This window comes from Martes martes (genome assembly GCF_963455335.1).
Source record: "Martes martes genome assembly, chromosome: 8".
Taxonomy (NCBI): Eukaryota; Metazoa; Chordata; class Mammalia; order Carnivora; family Mustelidae; genus Martes; species Martes martes.
The window spans coordinates 101,134,671-101,149,078 of NC_137895.1; the positions used below are offsets into that span (position 1 = coordinate 101,134,671).

Genomic DNA, 14,408 nt, shown 5'->3' on the forward strand with positions numbered 1-14,408 from the left:
TTCCCCTGATAGCCCTTCTGAACACCCCCTTTGTCCTCACCCACCGCTGAGTCCACCCCTACTCTGCCTTTAAAAACTCTGACTGTAACCTGGTTCGGGGTCCAAGTCCCTACTCCGCTGTGTTGGGTATACTTGGGCCCAAGCTTAAGCTTGTCAAATAAACCCTCGTGTGATTACATTGGTGTTGGCTCCTTGGTGGTCTCTCAGATGCGAAAACTTGGGCATAACATAAGTTTTTGATACATTTTGATTTAATGTTTGTGTATGGTGAGAGGTAGGCATACAAAGTCATTCTTTTGCATGTTGACATCCAGTTGTCTCAGCAACATTTGTTGAAAAGATTATTCCTTCCTCCATTAAATAGTCTTAAATAGTCTTGGCACCCTTGTTGAAAATCAATTGACATAAATGTGAAGTAACTTCTATTTCTCATTTAACTTTTTATTTTTCCTTAAGTTAACCATTGCCTTTTTTTCTTTTGTATAATTTTCTATGTCTCTAGCTCTAATTTTGTCCCATATGTATCATCAGACCTATAAAAATACTTGTTCATATTATTTTTCAAATATTTAACCTGTCAGATACTTTATCAGTTTTTTTCTCTGGAGACTTCCTTGCAGTTTTTTCTATACTCTTATTTAGGACATGTTGTTTCTGGGTCTGTGGCACAGCTACCATTCCAAGGATTTTCTTTCATCCGTTTTGTGTGTGGATCCAGCATTCCATTCCCTATATCTATTGCCTTTCTCCTTCTTGTTTGCCAAAGCACATCTTGTAATAACCTACTTGAAAAGAGAGGTAAGAATTTGATGCTGAAAGAAGTCTATATTCTACTTTTTGATATTTATTTATCTTATTTTTTTTAAAGATTTTATTTCTTTATTATTTGACAGACAGAGATCACAAGTAGGCAGAGAGCCAGGCAGAGAGCCAGGCAGAGAGGGAGAGAGGAGGAAGCAGGCTCCCTGCCAAGCAGAGAGCCCGATGCGGGGCTCGATCCCAGGACCCTGGGATCATGCCCTGAGCCGAAAGCAGAGGCTTTAACCTACTGAGCCACCCAGGTGCCCCTGATCTTATTTTTATATTAGTCCTATATTGATAGTTTGGTTGGTATGGAATTCTAGATTAATGATCATTTTTCTTCAGAATTTTAAAGGCACTGCCACATTGTCTTTTGACTTCTAATACTGTATTGAGATGCCATTCTGATTCCTGTTCCTTTTTCCACCCTTTTTTGAATTCTTTTAGGATCTTCTCTTTTTCCCTAACATTCTGATTTCATAAAAATGTGTCGTGATGTGCTTCTATTTTCTTTGTGTTGGGCACACAGCACATTATTTAATCCAGAAGGATTTGTTCAATTCAGGAAATTTTTCTTGTATTTCTCTTATAATCCTGTTTTCTCATTGTATCTCATATCCTGTTTTCTCTTTTTTTGAACTCCTATTAGTCAGACATGGGACAATTTGGCTTGATTTTCCAACTTTCTTTTTTATTTCCTATTTCTATCTCTGTTGGCTCTTGCTCTTAGAACCTTGTTCCTTATTTGTTTGCAATTTTTGATCACCATTTACATTTCTTGGAACTGTATCTGTGGAAATTCCCCAGGGTCTGGATTGAAGATGAGCTCATCCGGAGAGAATTTGCATTGCTTCCCGCCTGGTGCTTGGTGGCACTATTGACCTAAAACCAATTTAAATTCTTGCCATTTTGTTTTTAGGATCAACAAAACATTTAGGCAGAAAAGCGATGCTTGGGTTATAAATTCTTTGCTAGTATTCAAAAGAAAAAAAAAGTAAAAGATCTCCACTAGGCACCTAGGTTCCAGACAAGCAATTTTCTATGGAGTCCCCTAAGGCAGTGTGGGTGTGAGTATACTTTAAATCCACTCTTCCATGACAATATAGGGGTTCTGACTTTATGGTGGGGACCTTCTGTTAGATTTCTAACCCTAGAAAAGCCCTGAGCTCTGTCTCCTCTGCCACGGTGGCATCCAGTGAGGCCATCAACATACCTAAATTCAACTTTTTAGCAAAGTCCGTAAGGCAAAACCAGCTTACAGTGCTTAGCTTATCTCTCTGAGTACCAGCTTTAACTTACTTTTTGGTCACACAGTCTATGTTTTCTTGTCAGCTCATAAAAGCATTTAAAAAATGACCTTTTGAGGCAAAAAATCTAGAATAGGTAAAACAATCTGAAAAAGAACAGTAAAGTGGTAGAAATAATTCTATATGATGTTAAGGTTTACTATGTACCTATAGTAATTAAGACAGTGTGTTATTGGCAGAAGGAAAAAGACACACAGATCAGTGGAACTGAATAGAGAACCCAGAATTAGACTTTCACAAACATGCCAAACTGATTTTTTAAAGGGAAATAATAACACCTTTTTACGTTTTTCTTTCAAGTCTTTATTTATTTTAAAGAATTTTAAAGATTTTATTTATTTATTTGACAGAGAGAGAGAGAGATCACAAGTAGAGAGGCAGGCAGAGAGAGGGGGGAAGCAGGCTCCCTGCTGAGCAGAGAGCCCTATGTGGCTCGATCCTCGGACATGGAGATCATGACCTGAGCTGAAGGCAGAGGCTTAGCCCACTGAGCCACCCAGGCGCCCTATTTATTTTAAAAAATTTTAAAAATTTTATTTATTTATTTGCAAGCATGAGTTGGGGGGGAAGGACTGAGGGAGAGGAAGACAGAGAAACAGACTCCCAGCTGAGCATGGAGCCTGATGCAGGGCTCTACTGCAGACCCCCAGAGATCATGACCTGAGCTGAAGGCAGACACTTAACCCACTGAGCCACCCAGGCTCCCCTCAAGTTTTTATTTAAATTCAGGTTGGTTAACATATAATGTAGTATTGGTTTCAGGAGTAAAATTCAGTGATTCATTACTTACATATAATACTCAGTGCTCATCATAAGTGCCCTCCTTTTATTTTTTAAAAATATTTTATTTATTGGGCACCTGGGTGGCTCAGCGGGTTAAAGCCTCTGCCTTTGGCTCAGGTCGTGATTCCAGGGTCCTGGGATGGAGCTCCACATCGGGCTCTCTGCTCAGCAGGGAGCCTGCTTCCCTTCCTCTCTCTCTGCCTGCCTCTCTGCCTACTTGTGATCTCTTGTCTGTCAAACAAATAAATAAATTCTTTAAAAAAATATTTTATTTATTTATTTGAGTAGGGAGAGGAGAGAGATCGTGAACCAGGGGTGGGGGCAGAGGGAAAGGGAGAAGCAGACTTCCTGTTGAGCAGCGAGCCTGATGCGGGGCTCAATCCCTGGACCCCGATATCGTGACCTGAGCTGAAAGCAGCAGCTGATGCCCAACAAGCGCATTCCTTAATGCCCATCACCCATTTAGCCCACTCCCCCTCACCTTCCTTCCAGCAACCCTCAATTTGTTCTCCATAGTTAAGAGTCTCTTATGGTTTTCCTCCCTCTCTGTTTTTGTCTTATTTTATTTTTCCTTCTCTTCCCCTATGTTCTTCTGTTTTGTTTCTTAAATTCCATATATGAGTGAAATCAAATGGTATTTTTCTTTCTCTGACTTATTTCACATAAAATAATATACTCTACTGTTGCAAGCAGCAGGATTTCATTCTTTTTGATGGCTGAGTAATATTCCTGTGTGTGTTTGTGTGTGTGTGTGTGTGTGTGTATCACCACTTATTTATCCATTCATCAGTTGATGGACATCATCATTTGGGCTCTTTCCATAATTTGGTTCTTACTGATAGCGGTGCTGTAAACATTGTGGTGCACATGCCCCTTTGAATCAGTATTTTCGTATCCTTTGGATACTTAGTAGTGTAATTGCTGGGTCATATTTTAACTTCTTGAGGAACCTCTATACTGTTTTCCAGAGTGGCTGCACCAGTTTGCAATCCCAACAGTGTCAGAGGTTTCCCCTTTCTCTGCATCCTCCCCAACATCTGTGTTTTTTTCCCGAGTGGTTAATTTTAGCTATTCTGATCATTGTGAGGTGGTATCTCATTGTGGTTTTGATTTGTATTTCCTTGATGATGAATGATGTTGAGCATTTTTTCATGCATATGTTAGCTATTTATATGTTTTCTTTGGAGAGATGTCTATTCATGTCTTTGGCCTATTTCTTAACTGGATTATTTATTTTGGGGGTGTTGAGTTTGATAAATTCTTCATAGATTTTGGATACTAGTCCTTTATCCAATATGTCATTTGCTTCTTCTCCCATTCAGTAGGTTGCCTTTTAGTTTTGTTGATCGTTTCCTTTGCTGTACAGAAGCTTTTTGTCTTTATGAAGACCCCAATAGTTCATTTTCGCTTTTGTTTCCGTTGCCACCACAGATGTGTTTAGTAAGAAGTTGCTGCAGCTGAAGTTAAAAAGGTTGTTGCCTGTGTTCTCTTCTAGGATCTTGATGGTTTCCTGTCTCACATTTAGGTATTTCATCCATTTTGGATTTATTTTTGTGTATTGTGTAAGAAAGTGGTCCAGTTTCGTTCTTCTGCATGTGGCTGTCCAGTTTTCTGAATACCATTTGCTGAAGAGACTGCCATTTTTTTACTGGATATTCCTTCTTGTTTTGTCAGAGATTAGTTGGCCAGATAGTTGTAGGTCCATTTCTGGGCTCTCTATTCTGTTCCATTGATCTATGTGACTGTTTTTGCGCTAGTACCATATGGTCTTGATGATTACAGCTTTGTAACACAGCTTGAAGTCTGGAATTGTGATGCCTCCCACTTTGCTTTTCTTTTTCAACATTTGGCTATTCAGGGTCTTTTCTGATTCCATACAAATTTAAGAGTTGTTCTAGCTCTGTGAAAAATGTTGGTGTTATTTTGATTGGGACTGCACTGAATGTGTAGATTGCTTTGGGTAGTATAGACAGTTTAACAAAGTTTGTTCTTCCAATCCATGAGCATGGAATGTTTTCCCAATTCTTTCTGTCTTTTTCATTTTCTTTCATTAGCATTCTATAGTTTTCAGAGTACAGGTCTTTTGCCTCTTTGGTTAGGTTTATTCCTAGGTATCTTATAGTTTCTGGTGCAATTGTAAATGGGATTGATTCCCTGATTTCTCTTTCTGCTGATTTTTTAGTGGTGTATAGAAATGCAACAGATTTCTGTACGTTGATTTTATATCTTGAAACTTTGCTGAATTCGTGTATTAGTTCTAGCAATTTTTTGGTGCAGTCCTTTGTTTTTTTTTTTTTTTTTTAAATAGAGTATCATGTTGTCTGCAAATAGTGAAAGTTTGACTTCTTCCTTGCTAATTTGGTTGCCTTTTATTTCTTTCTGTTGTCTGATTGCTGAGGCTAAGACTTCCACTACTATGTTGAACAATAGTGGTGAAAGTGAACATCCCTGTCATGTGCCTGACCCTCTGGGAAAAGCTCTCAGATTTCTCCCATTGAGGATAATGTTAAGTGTGGGTCTTTCATATATGTTTTTATCAACATCATATTTTATAATGTTGAGGTATATTCCTTCTTCTGTACTGTTGTTTGTTGGGAGGTTTTTGATTACTGATTCAATTTCTTTGCTGGTTGTGATTCTGTTCAAATTTTCTATTTCTTTCTCCTTCAGTTTTGGTAGTTTATGTTTCCAGGAGTCTATCCATTTCTTCCAGGTTGCCCAATTTGTTGGCATATAATTGCTCATAATATTCTGTTTAAATTGTTTGTATTTTTTTCAGTATTCATTGTGATCTCTCCTTTCATTCATGATTTTATTTATTTGGGTCCTTTCTCTTTTCTTTTTGATAGGGGCTTATTAATTTTGTTACGTCTCTCAAAAAACCAGCTCCTAGTTTCGTTGATCTGTTTTTTTAAAAATTCTATATAATTTATTTCTGCTCTTATCTTTATTATTTTCCTTCTTCTGCTGGCTTTAAGGTTTATTTTTTGTTCCTTTTCCAGCTCCTTTAGGTGTGCTGTTAGGTTTTGTTGCCAAACTGGTTTTTGACAAAGGTGCAAAAGCAATTCAATGGAGGAAGGTTTGCTTTCTCAACAAATGGTCCTGGACCAGGTGGACATCCATAGGCAGTAAAATGAACCCTGACCTAAACTTTACACCTTATACAACAATGAACTCAAAATAGATCACAGACTTACATGTGAAACATAAAAATATACAACTTTTAGAAAAAATAAGAAAAAAATCATCAGGGTCTAGGGCTAGGCAAAGCTTCTTAGACTACATCAAAAGTATAATCCACAGAAGGAGAAGTTAATAAATTGGATCCTAACAGAACCGAAAACCTTTGCTCTATGAAAGATCCCTTTAAGAGGATAAAAAGACAAATGACAGACCTGGAGAAAGCACTTATCAGACAAAGTACTTTATCGAGAATACTTAAAGAAGTCCCCAAACTCAATAGTTATTAAAAAAAAAAGGGGGAGGGGGCAGCCCAATTAGATAATGGGCAAAAGACATGAACAGACCCTTCACCAAAGAGGATAAATGGACGGCAAAAAACACATTAAAACATGGGCAACATCATCATCCACCAGAGAAATGAGAATTAGAACTACAATGATATATCACTACAGACCTATTGAAATGGCAAGAATAAAGAAACTACTGACAACACCAAATGTTGGTGAAAATGTGGAGAAACTGGATCCCATATACATTGCTGGTAAATGGTAAAGTGACTATGGAAAGCAGTTTGGCAGTTTCTTCTAAAACTAAACATGTGATTACTTTCCTACCCAGTAATTGCACTTGTCCTTTAGTGAGGTAGATAGTTAAATTATGGCACACTCATTCCACAGAATACTACTCAGCAAGAAAACTATTGATAAGTTGGATGGACTTCAAGGGCATCATGGAGGAAGGGGTCCTTTTTCAACAAATGGTGCTGGAGCAATTGGACATCCATAGGCAAAAATAGGAAAAAAGCCAATCTTAAAAGGTCTCATATTGTATGATCCCATTTATGTAACGTTCTTGAAATAAAGTTATAAAGATGGAGAACAAATTAGTGGCTGATAAGGGTTAGGGATGGGGGTAGATATGGCTATAAAAGGATAGCACAAGGGAGTCTGATAATAATGTCATGGTTCTGTATGGTGATTGTGGTGGTGGTTACGGGAATCTACACACATATTGTATAAAACCACACACACACACACACGAATGCATGTAAGACTGGTGAAATATGAATAAACTCTGTGGATTGTACCAATGTTAATTTCCTGGTTTAAATACTGTACTGTCACCACTGTGGGGAACTAGGTGAAGGGAGATGGGAGGCCACCTTATGTGAATCTATAATTATTTTTCAACAAGTTTAAAAACATCTTAATTTCAGGGCACGTGGGTGGCTCAGTTGGTTACGGGTCTGCCTTCGGCTCGGGTCATGATCCCAGACTCCTGAAATCAAGCCCCACATCGGGCTCCCTGCTCTGCAGAAAGCCTGCTTCTTCTTCTCCCTCTGCCTGTCTCTCTGCTTACTGGTGCTCTCTATCACCCTGTCAAATAAATAAATAAATAAAAATCTTAAACAAAAATCTTAATTTTTTTTTTTAGCAGATAACATTTATTGAGTACTAGAATATACATTTAGGATATAAAGAAATTCCTATATTTCTCTATATCCTAAAATATATTGAAATAAAGGATATTAAACTTTATTCCAAGTGCTTTTCTTTCTTTTTTTTTTTAAATAAATTTTTTTATTTTAATAAACATATAATGTATTTTTATCCCCAGGGGTACAGGTCTGTGAATCGTCAGGTTTACACATTTCACAGCACTCATCATAGCCCATACCCTCCAAAATCTTAATTTTTAAAAAATTCACTGATTTTTTCTATTGATTTTTTCCAAGGGAGATTTTTTTTTTTAAAGATTTTATTTTTTTATTCGACACAGAGAGAGAGAGATCACAAGCAAGCAAAGAGGTAGGCAGAGAGAGAGGAGGAAGCAGGCTCCCTGCTGTGTAGAGGATGCGGGGCTCCATCCCAGGACCCTGAGATCACGACCTGAGCCAAAGGCAGAGGCTTAACCCACTGAGCCACCTAGGCATCCCTTCACGGGAGATTGGGTGGGCTTTAAGAGTTTAAGGATTGTGACATTTGGATAGATCTTCCTGGTGGTTTCTTAGAAGATGTATATGAGGGAGGGCAAGATTAGAATCAGAAAGATACATTTCCTTGATTCTAGGAGGCATTTTGTTTATACTTTAACATCTAAATTGGGATGTTTCATTACAACTATCAGCCAGACAGTAGTCATACTGTATTTGTCACACCTACTCAGAAGAATCAAAACATGCAAAACGGGTGTCTTGAGGCTTGGAAGAAAATTCTAGAGACAGAAGAGGAACACTCTTAAGAAATGCTACATCGCCAAAGCCCTTGATGGCATGCACAGAGGACTACATTGTGTGAACAATCATGGACATCTAAGACTGAGTATAAAAAAAAAAAAAAAAAAGGAGTCATAGGCGTGAGGCTCTAATGTGAAGTTTTGGGAATACTGTTACCATGTTACTTTTTTTTTTTTTTTTAAAGATTTTATTTATTTATTTGACAGACAGATCACAAGTAGGCAGAGAGGCAGGCAGAGAGAGAAGGGAGGAAGCAGGCTCCCTGCTGAGCAGAGAGCCCGATGCGGGGCTCGATCCCAGGAGCCTGGGATCATGACCTGAGCCGAAGGCAGCGGCTTTAACCCACTGAGCCACCCAGGCGCCCCTACCATGTTACTCTTTTTAAATTTCCTTTTTGTGTACGCACTAGAGTGAGCTACTACAAAAATCTGTATCTATATAAGTCTACATTTTCAATAAATGTAAAATAAAAAATCAAAGTTAGAAGAAAGCGTGGCATCAGTTCATTTGCCACCTTTTTTATCCTTAGCGGGAGCTACAATAACGGTTCAGTTTTACAACTCAGGGGGTCCAGGCAAGGGTAATAGTCTAAAGTGAGAGCAGGGGGACGCCTGGGTGGCTCAGTCGGTTAAGCGGCTGCCTTCAGCTCAGGTCACGATCCCAGAATTCTGGGATCGAGTCCCGCATCAGGCTCCTTGCTCGGCAGGGAGCATGCTTCTCTCTCCGCCTCTGCCTGCTGCTCCCCCTGCTCGTGCGCGCTCGCGCGCGCTCTCTCTCTCTCTCTCCCAGACAAATAAATAAAATGTTTAAAAAAAATAATAAAGTGAGAGCAGGACCGTGATACGAGGGGAGCGAATCCTAGAAAAACTAAGAAGGAAAAATCGACTCACCTCGGTGAATATCAGAGGGGGGTACAGATGAACGGGTAAGGAAATTGAGGGTGGTTTCCAGGTTGTTTGGGCGACGGAGTAGATGTGGAGACCTGCGTGGGAGGGAGAGGAGGAGCGGGCGTGCACGGGTTATTCGTTTTAGGAGACACCGCGTGAGGAGCTTGCTGGCTATGCTGAAGGAAAAAGATGAATGAAGTCTCCGCGCGGGGAACTGGGTGACGCGGCCCGCGGCTCTGCCTCCATGGATTCCACACCTCAGAGCTGTTTGTGAGGGGTGAGAAGGTAGGGTCTGCGCGCCCCGCGGCACCGCCTTCTCACCTAGCACTCTCAGGTCTGGGCGACATTGTGCTGGGGCCCGCCCGCGGCTGTGATTGGCTGGAACTAGGGGCCGTGGGCGGGCCCGGGCTTTAGGAACTGCTCAGCGATTGGCTGGCAGGGGCCCAAGGGCCCTAAATCAAACTATTGGCACCGCCCTTCCAGAGAGCCTGTTTCCACTCAGCCCTTAGACTGGTAAGCGAAACTATAGTCGTAGTGGTCAGTGAACGATCCCCTCGGCTACCGCTCCTAACGGGAGTCTGGCTGTGAGAGGAGAGCTGGGATTGGCCAACTGGCAGGGGCGGGGCGGGCTCGGCCGTAGTCGGGCTTGGCTTCTGGACTGACGCCTGTCCTGCGCGTTGACTGGGCCGCGGGGTTGTCAATGTTACTGGGAGGCGTGGCCGACGCTAATAAAGTGTGGGACCCGCGCGGTAGCTGCGGTAAGTTCTACCGCAGCTGGAGCTCTGGTTTGTTAGGTGGAGGCGGAGCTTGGCGGCTCCGTAGACTTCAGCCGCAGCGTTTCCCCGGCCAGGTATCTGGCCGCAGCCTCAGGAGACAAGACGGATCCCTCAACAGCCACAGAAATGTGAGTTGCCCCTGGTGTGGGGGGCTCGACACCTCCTTGTTAACTCCCACCCCCAGGCCGGACTCTGCGGGACGGAAAATGGCGCATTGCAGCAGCTGCTGCGACGCGGGGAACCACCACCGCGCGCCGCCCCCAGACCTGGCCGCCCCTGGGGAGGAAGGGCAGCACCCCATTCCTGCAGCAGCCGCAGCCAGCACCCCACGGGGGCGGGTAGGGGCGCGGGGGTCCCACTTTCATGGCACTCTCTCCTCTGACTTGCGGGGCGCCCTGTTCAGTCTCGGTAACAGTGAAGCCCGGGACTGGGCGAAGGTGGGGCATGGAGAGACATCGGGGAGGGGGTTCAAGACCCTTTCTTGTTGTCTGATCGAATCTGTACTTAGGACCTCTGGAAACAGTAAAGGGTGCACCCGCCAGTTAGTAACTTGAGTTGCCCGGCGATCTCCGGATTTATGTATGCCCCTCGCCCCATCTGTGCTGTGTTACCCTACTCGCCCACCCCCTCTTAGCAGTGAGCAAAGATCCAGAAACTTATCCGACAGTTCTTTGACCCCAGGTGAGCGGCTCAGAAAGACTTAGGGGGCAGTGGCATGTGATTCCAAGCAGCCATTCATCTCAAGGCCACCTGTATAGGAGGTGTTTTCCCGTCATCCGGACCAGGCCAAGTTGGAAAAGAAATAGAACTGAAGATCTCTGACTTCCTCCAACAATTCAGTTTAGTGTCTGACCATCTTCAACACAACTGGCGTCCCAAGATCCTGAGGGAGATCTGTGGCAAGACGAATGAAGTATATCCCTCTCAGGATCACCATATATTTAATAGAGGCTTTTCTTTCTTATTATTGTCTGGAGTCCTGGCTTGTCTTAGATATATTTGTGTTGCTTCTCTTAGTGACAAAAAGGGGAAAAGATTTACTTATGTGACATATGGGTTATGACTACCCCTGGATGCTTTATTGCTGAGTGTTCCCAACTCCCAACAAATAGTAAGTGAAATGGTCCCTTCAAATGCTTTATAACCATTTCGCTTTTTCTCTATTTGATTTCTGCAGGGTTTTTTTTTTTTTAAGATTTTATTTATTTATTTGACAGACAGAGATCACAAGTAGGCAGAGAGGCAGGTAAAGAGAGAGGGGGAAGCAGGCTCTCTGCTCAGCAAAGAGCCCCATGTGGGGCTCGATCCCAGGACCCTGAGACCATGACCTGAGTCGAAGGCAGAAGCTTTAACCCACTGAGCCACCCAGGTGCCCCGAAGTACTGATTACCGCCTGAACAGGACTTGAACCCTGGACCCTCAGATTAAAAGTCTGATGCTCTACCCACTGAGCTACCCAGGCCTCTCAGAGTAGCTCAGTTCTGATTTCTGCGGTTTTAACTGTACGTGATGTTCTATGCCTTTTGGCCAAGCCCTGAAATTTCATTTTTTCCTCCCACACACTGGGGAGGAGGGGGATAGACTGCTTCCCAACAGCACACATGTGGGACAAACTGAAGGAAATGGGGAAAGCATGGTGACAAGCAAGGCATCACGAGGTCTCTGACCTTAAAATTGTCATTGTGCCACCATCCTGGACTGCTTCCAAGACCAAATACTGGCTGCTACCTACTCACTGAGTTTTCCACCTTTCAGAGAACTAGATTGCTTAGCTCAGTAGTAACACAAGAGTCTTGTGCCTTCCATGACTTTGTATATTTTTTCTTTCTTTGTGCTTTAGAGGGAGATGAGAAAGTGATTTCTTTAATGGGGTTGGGTTGGGTATAGGCTGCTAGTAAAGCCTCTCTGAAGAGTTATTCTCTATCTTTTTAGTCCAAAAAAAAAAAAAAAAAAAAAAAAGAAAGATTCACTTAGGAAGGAAGAATTTTCTGGGTATCAGTTCTGTTGTGAGTAGTTAAGGCATTTCCTTTTTGTGATGATTTAATTCTTAATGCATTTACTCTTGGACTGCTCCTGTGAGGTATGTTTTGTGAGATTCTGAGCCCGTATGAGGAGTTCTTACTGTAACTTCTATTCTCCATCAAGTTTGAGAGCTCTCCCTCTGTTGGTGCATTCTTTCTTGGGAGAGAAAAATCTCATGCCTTAGGTTAGATTTCTGGGAATTCTTCAGAAGGTGAATTTAGTCTCCATGTGTTGGGACATGGAAAGGATTTTATCTTGAAGACCTCCACTAGATTCATTCCTTCTAAGGCTAAGGGAAAGAAAGAATCTCTGTGTGTAGTAGTGTAAACCAAAATTTCTCTTTGGGACATGAAGAACTAGGGGAGCTTCCTGAGGCTTGATGACAAATCTAGAAAAGGAAGGGACACGCTGTATGATGCATGTATGTCAAAGACCATTACCTATATTCTTGCTTCCTGTCTGTGCTCTTGGAACAGTTTCATAACTAACACAATTGCCTGGCACCCCAGGTTTATCTAAGTGAAACACCCATCTTCTCTGCCAAAAACAAAGCAAGTGAATTGTCCTGACTTAAATCTACCTACAGAAGCCTTGCCTTTGGTGATTCTCCAAGTTGTCCTTACTTTACAGCTGCCCCGATACACTAATCATTATGTGAAACAACTAATAGCTGGTTTCCCCTAAGCGGAGTCTGTCCAGCTTGCTTGTGTTCTTTAGGCTTTGCATAAAAGAGCTGTTCAGTCTGTAAGTGTTAGTCTTTTGTATGAATTTCTCTTAACCTGGATAGGAAATTTCCAGTTTGACTTCATGTGAAAGACTACTTTTTTTTTTTTAATTTTTTAAGATTTTATATTCTTTTTTGACAGAGACGCAGTGAGAGAGGGAACACAGGCAGGGGAAGTCAAAGAGGGAGAAGCGGGCTTCCTGCTGAGCAGGGAGCCTGATGCGGGACTCAATCCTAAGACCCTGGGATCATGACCTGAGCCGAAGGAAGACAATGACTCAGCCACCCAGGGGCCCTAAAGGCTTCTTTCTGACAGTCAGGGAAGTGCCATTTAGTCCAAGGCTGGCACCTTTGTCCCTGTAGCCATTGTGCCAGAGGATGTTTGAATTTAGGTCAAAGGATAGCCCCAAAGAAGATCTCCTGATGCCACCCTGAATGTCCCCGAACCCCCCACCCCAAGTGTTGTTACAGAATCTTTCATCTTTTGCTTCTTCCTCTATGCTGCCTCTCCCTCCTTGGTGTTGCCAAGAAGTTAGAATCCATTCTGGTTGCATGGAGCCTCATCACCATAGCATTTGTGATACGGGGCCAGAATGCACGTGATTCCTTTCTTGTCTCAGTTACTTTGTGTACTTGGTCCGCTTCTCTCCACAGGTCTGCTCCAGCTCAGCCTCCCACTGAAGGGGCAGAAGGGACTGCCCCAGGAGGGGGCCCCCCTGGCCCTCCTCCTAATACGACCAGTAACAGACGACTACAGCAAACCCAGGCACAAGTGGAGGAAGTAAGTGGAGAGCTTTTTCTCTGAGAGTTTCCAGATGATGGAAGTTTAGAACCTCTTTTTTTTTTTTTTTTTTTTAAATAAAGGGGTGCCTGAAAGCTCTGGGAAGCAATTCATCGCTGAGTTACATAGGACCAGACTTGAGATTCTGTTGTTTTTCACCCGTCTCTAGCAGGGAAACTTACTAGCTTTGTTTCTGCACCCCCCTCAGGTGGTGGACATCATGCGTGTGAATGTGGACAAGGTCCTGAAGAGAGATGAGATACTGTCACAGCTGGATGACCGAGCGGACGCCTTGCAAGTGGGAGCATCACAGTTTGAGAGCAGCGCTGCCAAGTTAAAGAGGAAGTATTGGTGGAAAAACTGCAAGGTGAGTTTTCTTGTCCTCTCTGCCTTCTCTTCCTGGGCCTCAACTCCTGGAAGCAAAGAAAATGCTCAGGTTCTACCTTCCTCACCTCCGGTGGCTGGTGCTGAGGAAGTTTGTGGGGAGGAAATCCCAAAGCCTCCTTGAGATGCAGTACCCAGAATTGGCCACCAGGGTATGCTAGAGCGCTCAGAACCACTAACTGGGTGCCAGCCATACCCTTAGGAGTTGGAAGTGGTCAGTTGGGCTGCTTTCCCCTCAAAGACCCCTGGGAAAATCTCGCCTCCTCCTTCCCCACACACAGCCAACATTAATGCGATGGCTAGGATAGGTCTATATTTAAATACCTGTAGCTTTTAGGAATGAGCTGAATACTTCACAATGGAAAATGAACCAACTGACTAAAGATCCGGTGTCTGCACCTCCATGGCATTCCCTTCAAAGCCTCAGGCAAAAGGAACCAAGTGAGATGGAGCGGGCCATAGACGCTCGGATGTTTCTGGGAAGCCTCAGCTGTGGTGCAGGGGTGGTTGTCTCATGGGGAACT

At 42.8% G+C, this 14,408-nt stretch overlaps 1 protein-coding gene across 2 annotated transcripts in view; it reads left to right on the top strand.

Annotated features, from left to right (window-relative positions):
* Nucleotides 1-9,684: 9,684 nt before the first annotated feature.
* The window catches only part of VAMP1 (vesicle associated membrane protein 1), a 78,571-nt gene continuing 73,847 nt past the window's right edge, over nucleotides 9,685-14,408 (top strand). The window contains exons 1-4 of one of the 2 annotated variants that reach the window (XM_080811138.1): nucleotides 9,685-9,710; nucleotides 9,992-10,101; nucleotides 13,374-13,500; nucleotides 13,709-13,867. In XM_080811138.1, coding sequence (XP_080667264.1) covers nucleotides 10,100-10,101; nucleotides 13,374-13,500; nucleotides 13,709-13,867 — 288 coding nt within the window. In that variant the 5' untranslated portion in view covers nucleotides 9,685-9,710; nucleotides 9,992-10,099. The remainder of the gene's footprint in view (nucleotides 9,711-9,991; nucleotides 10,102-13,373; nucleotides 13,501-13,708; nucleotides 13,868-14,408) is intronic. The other variant, XM_080811139.1, reaches the window with a different exon arrangement.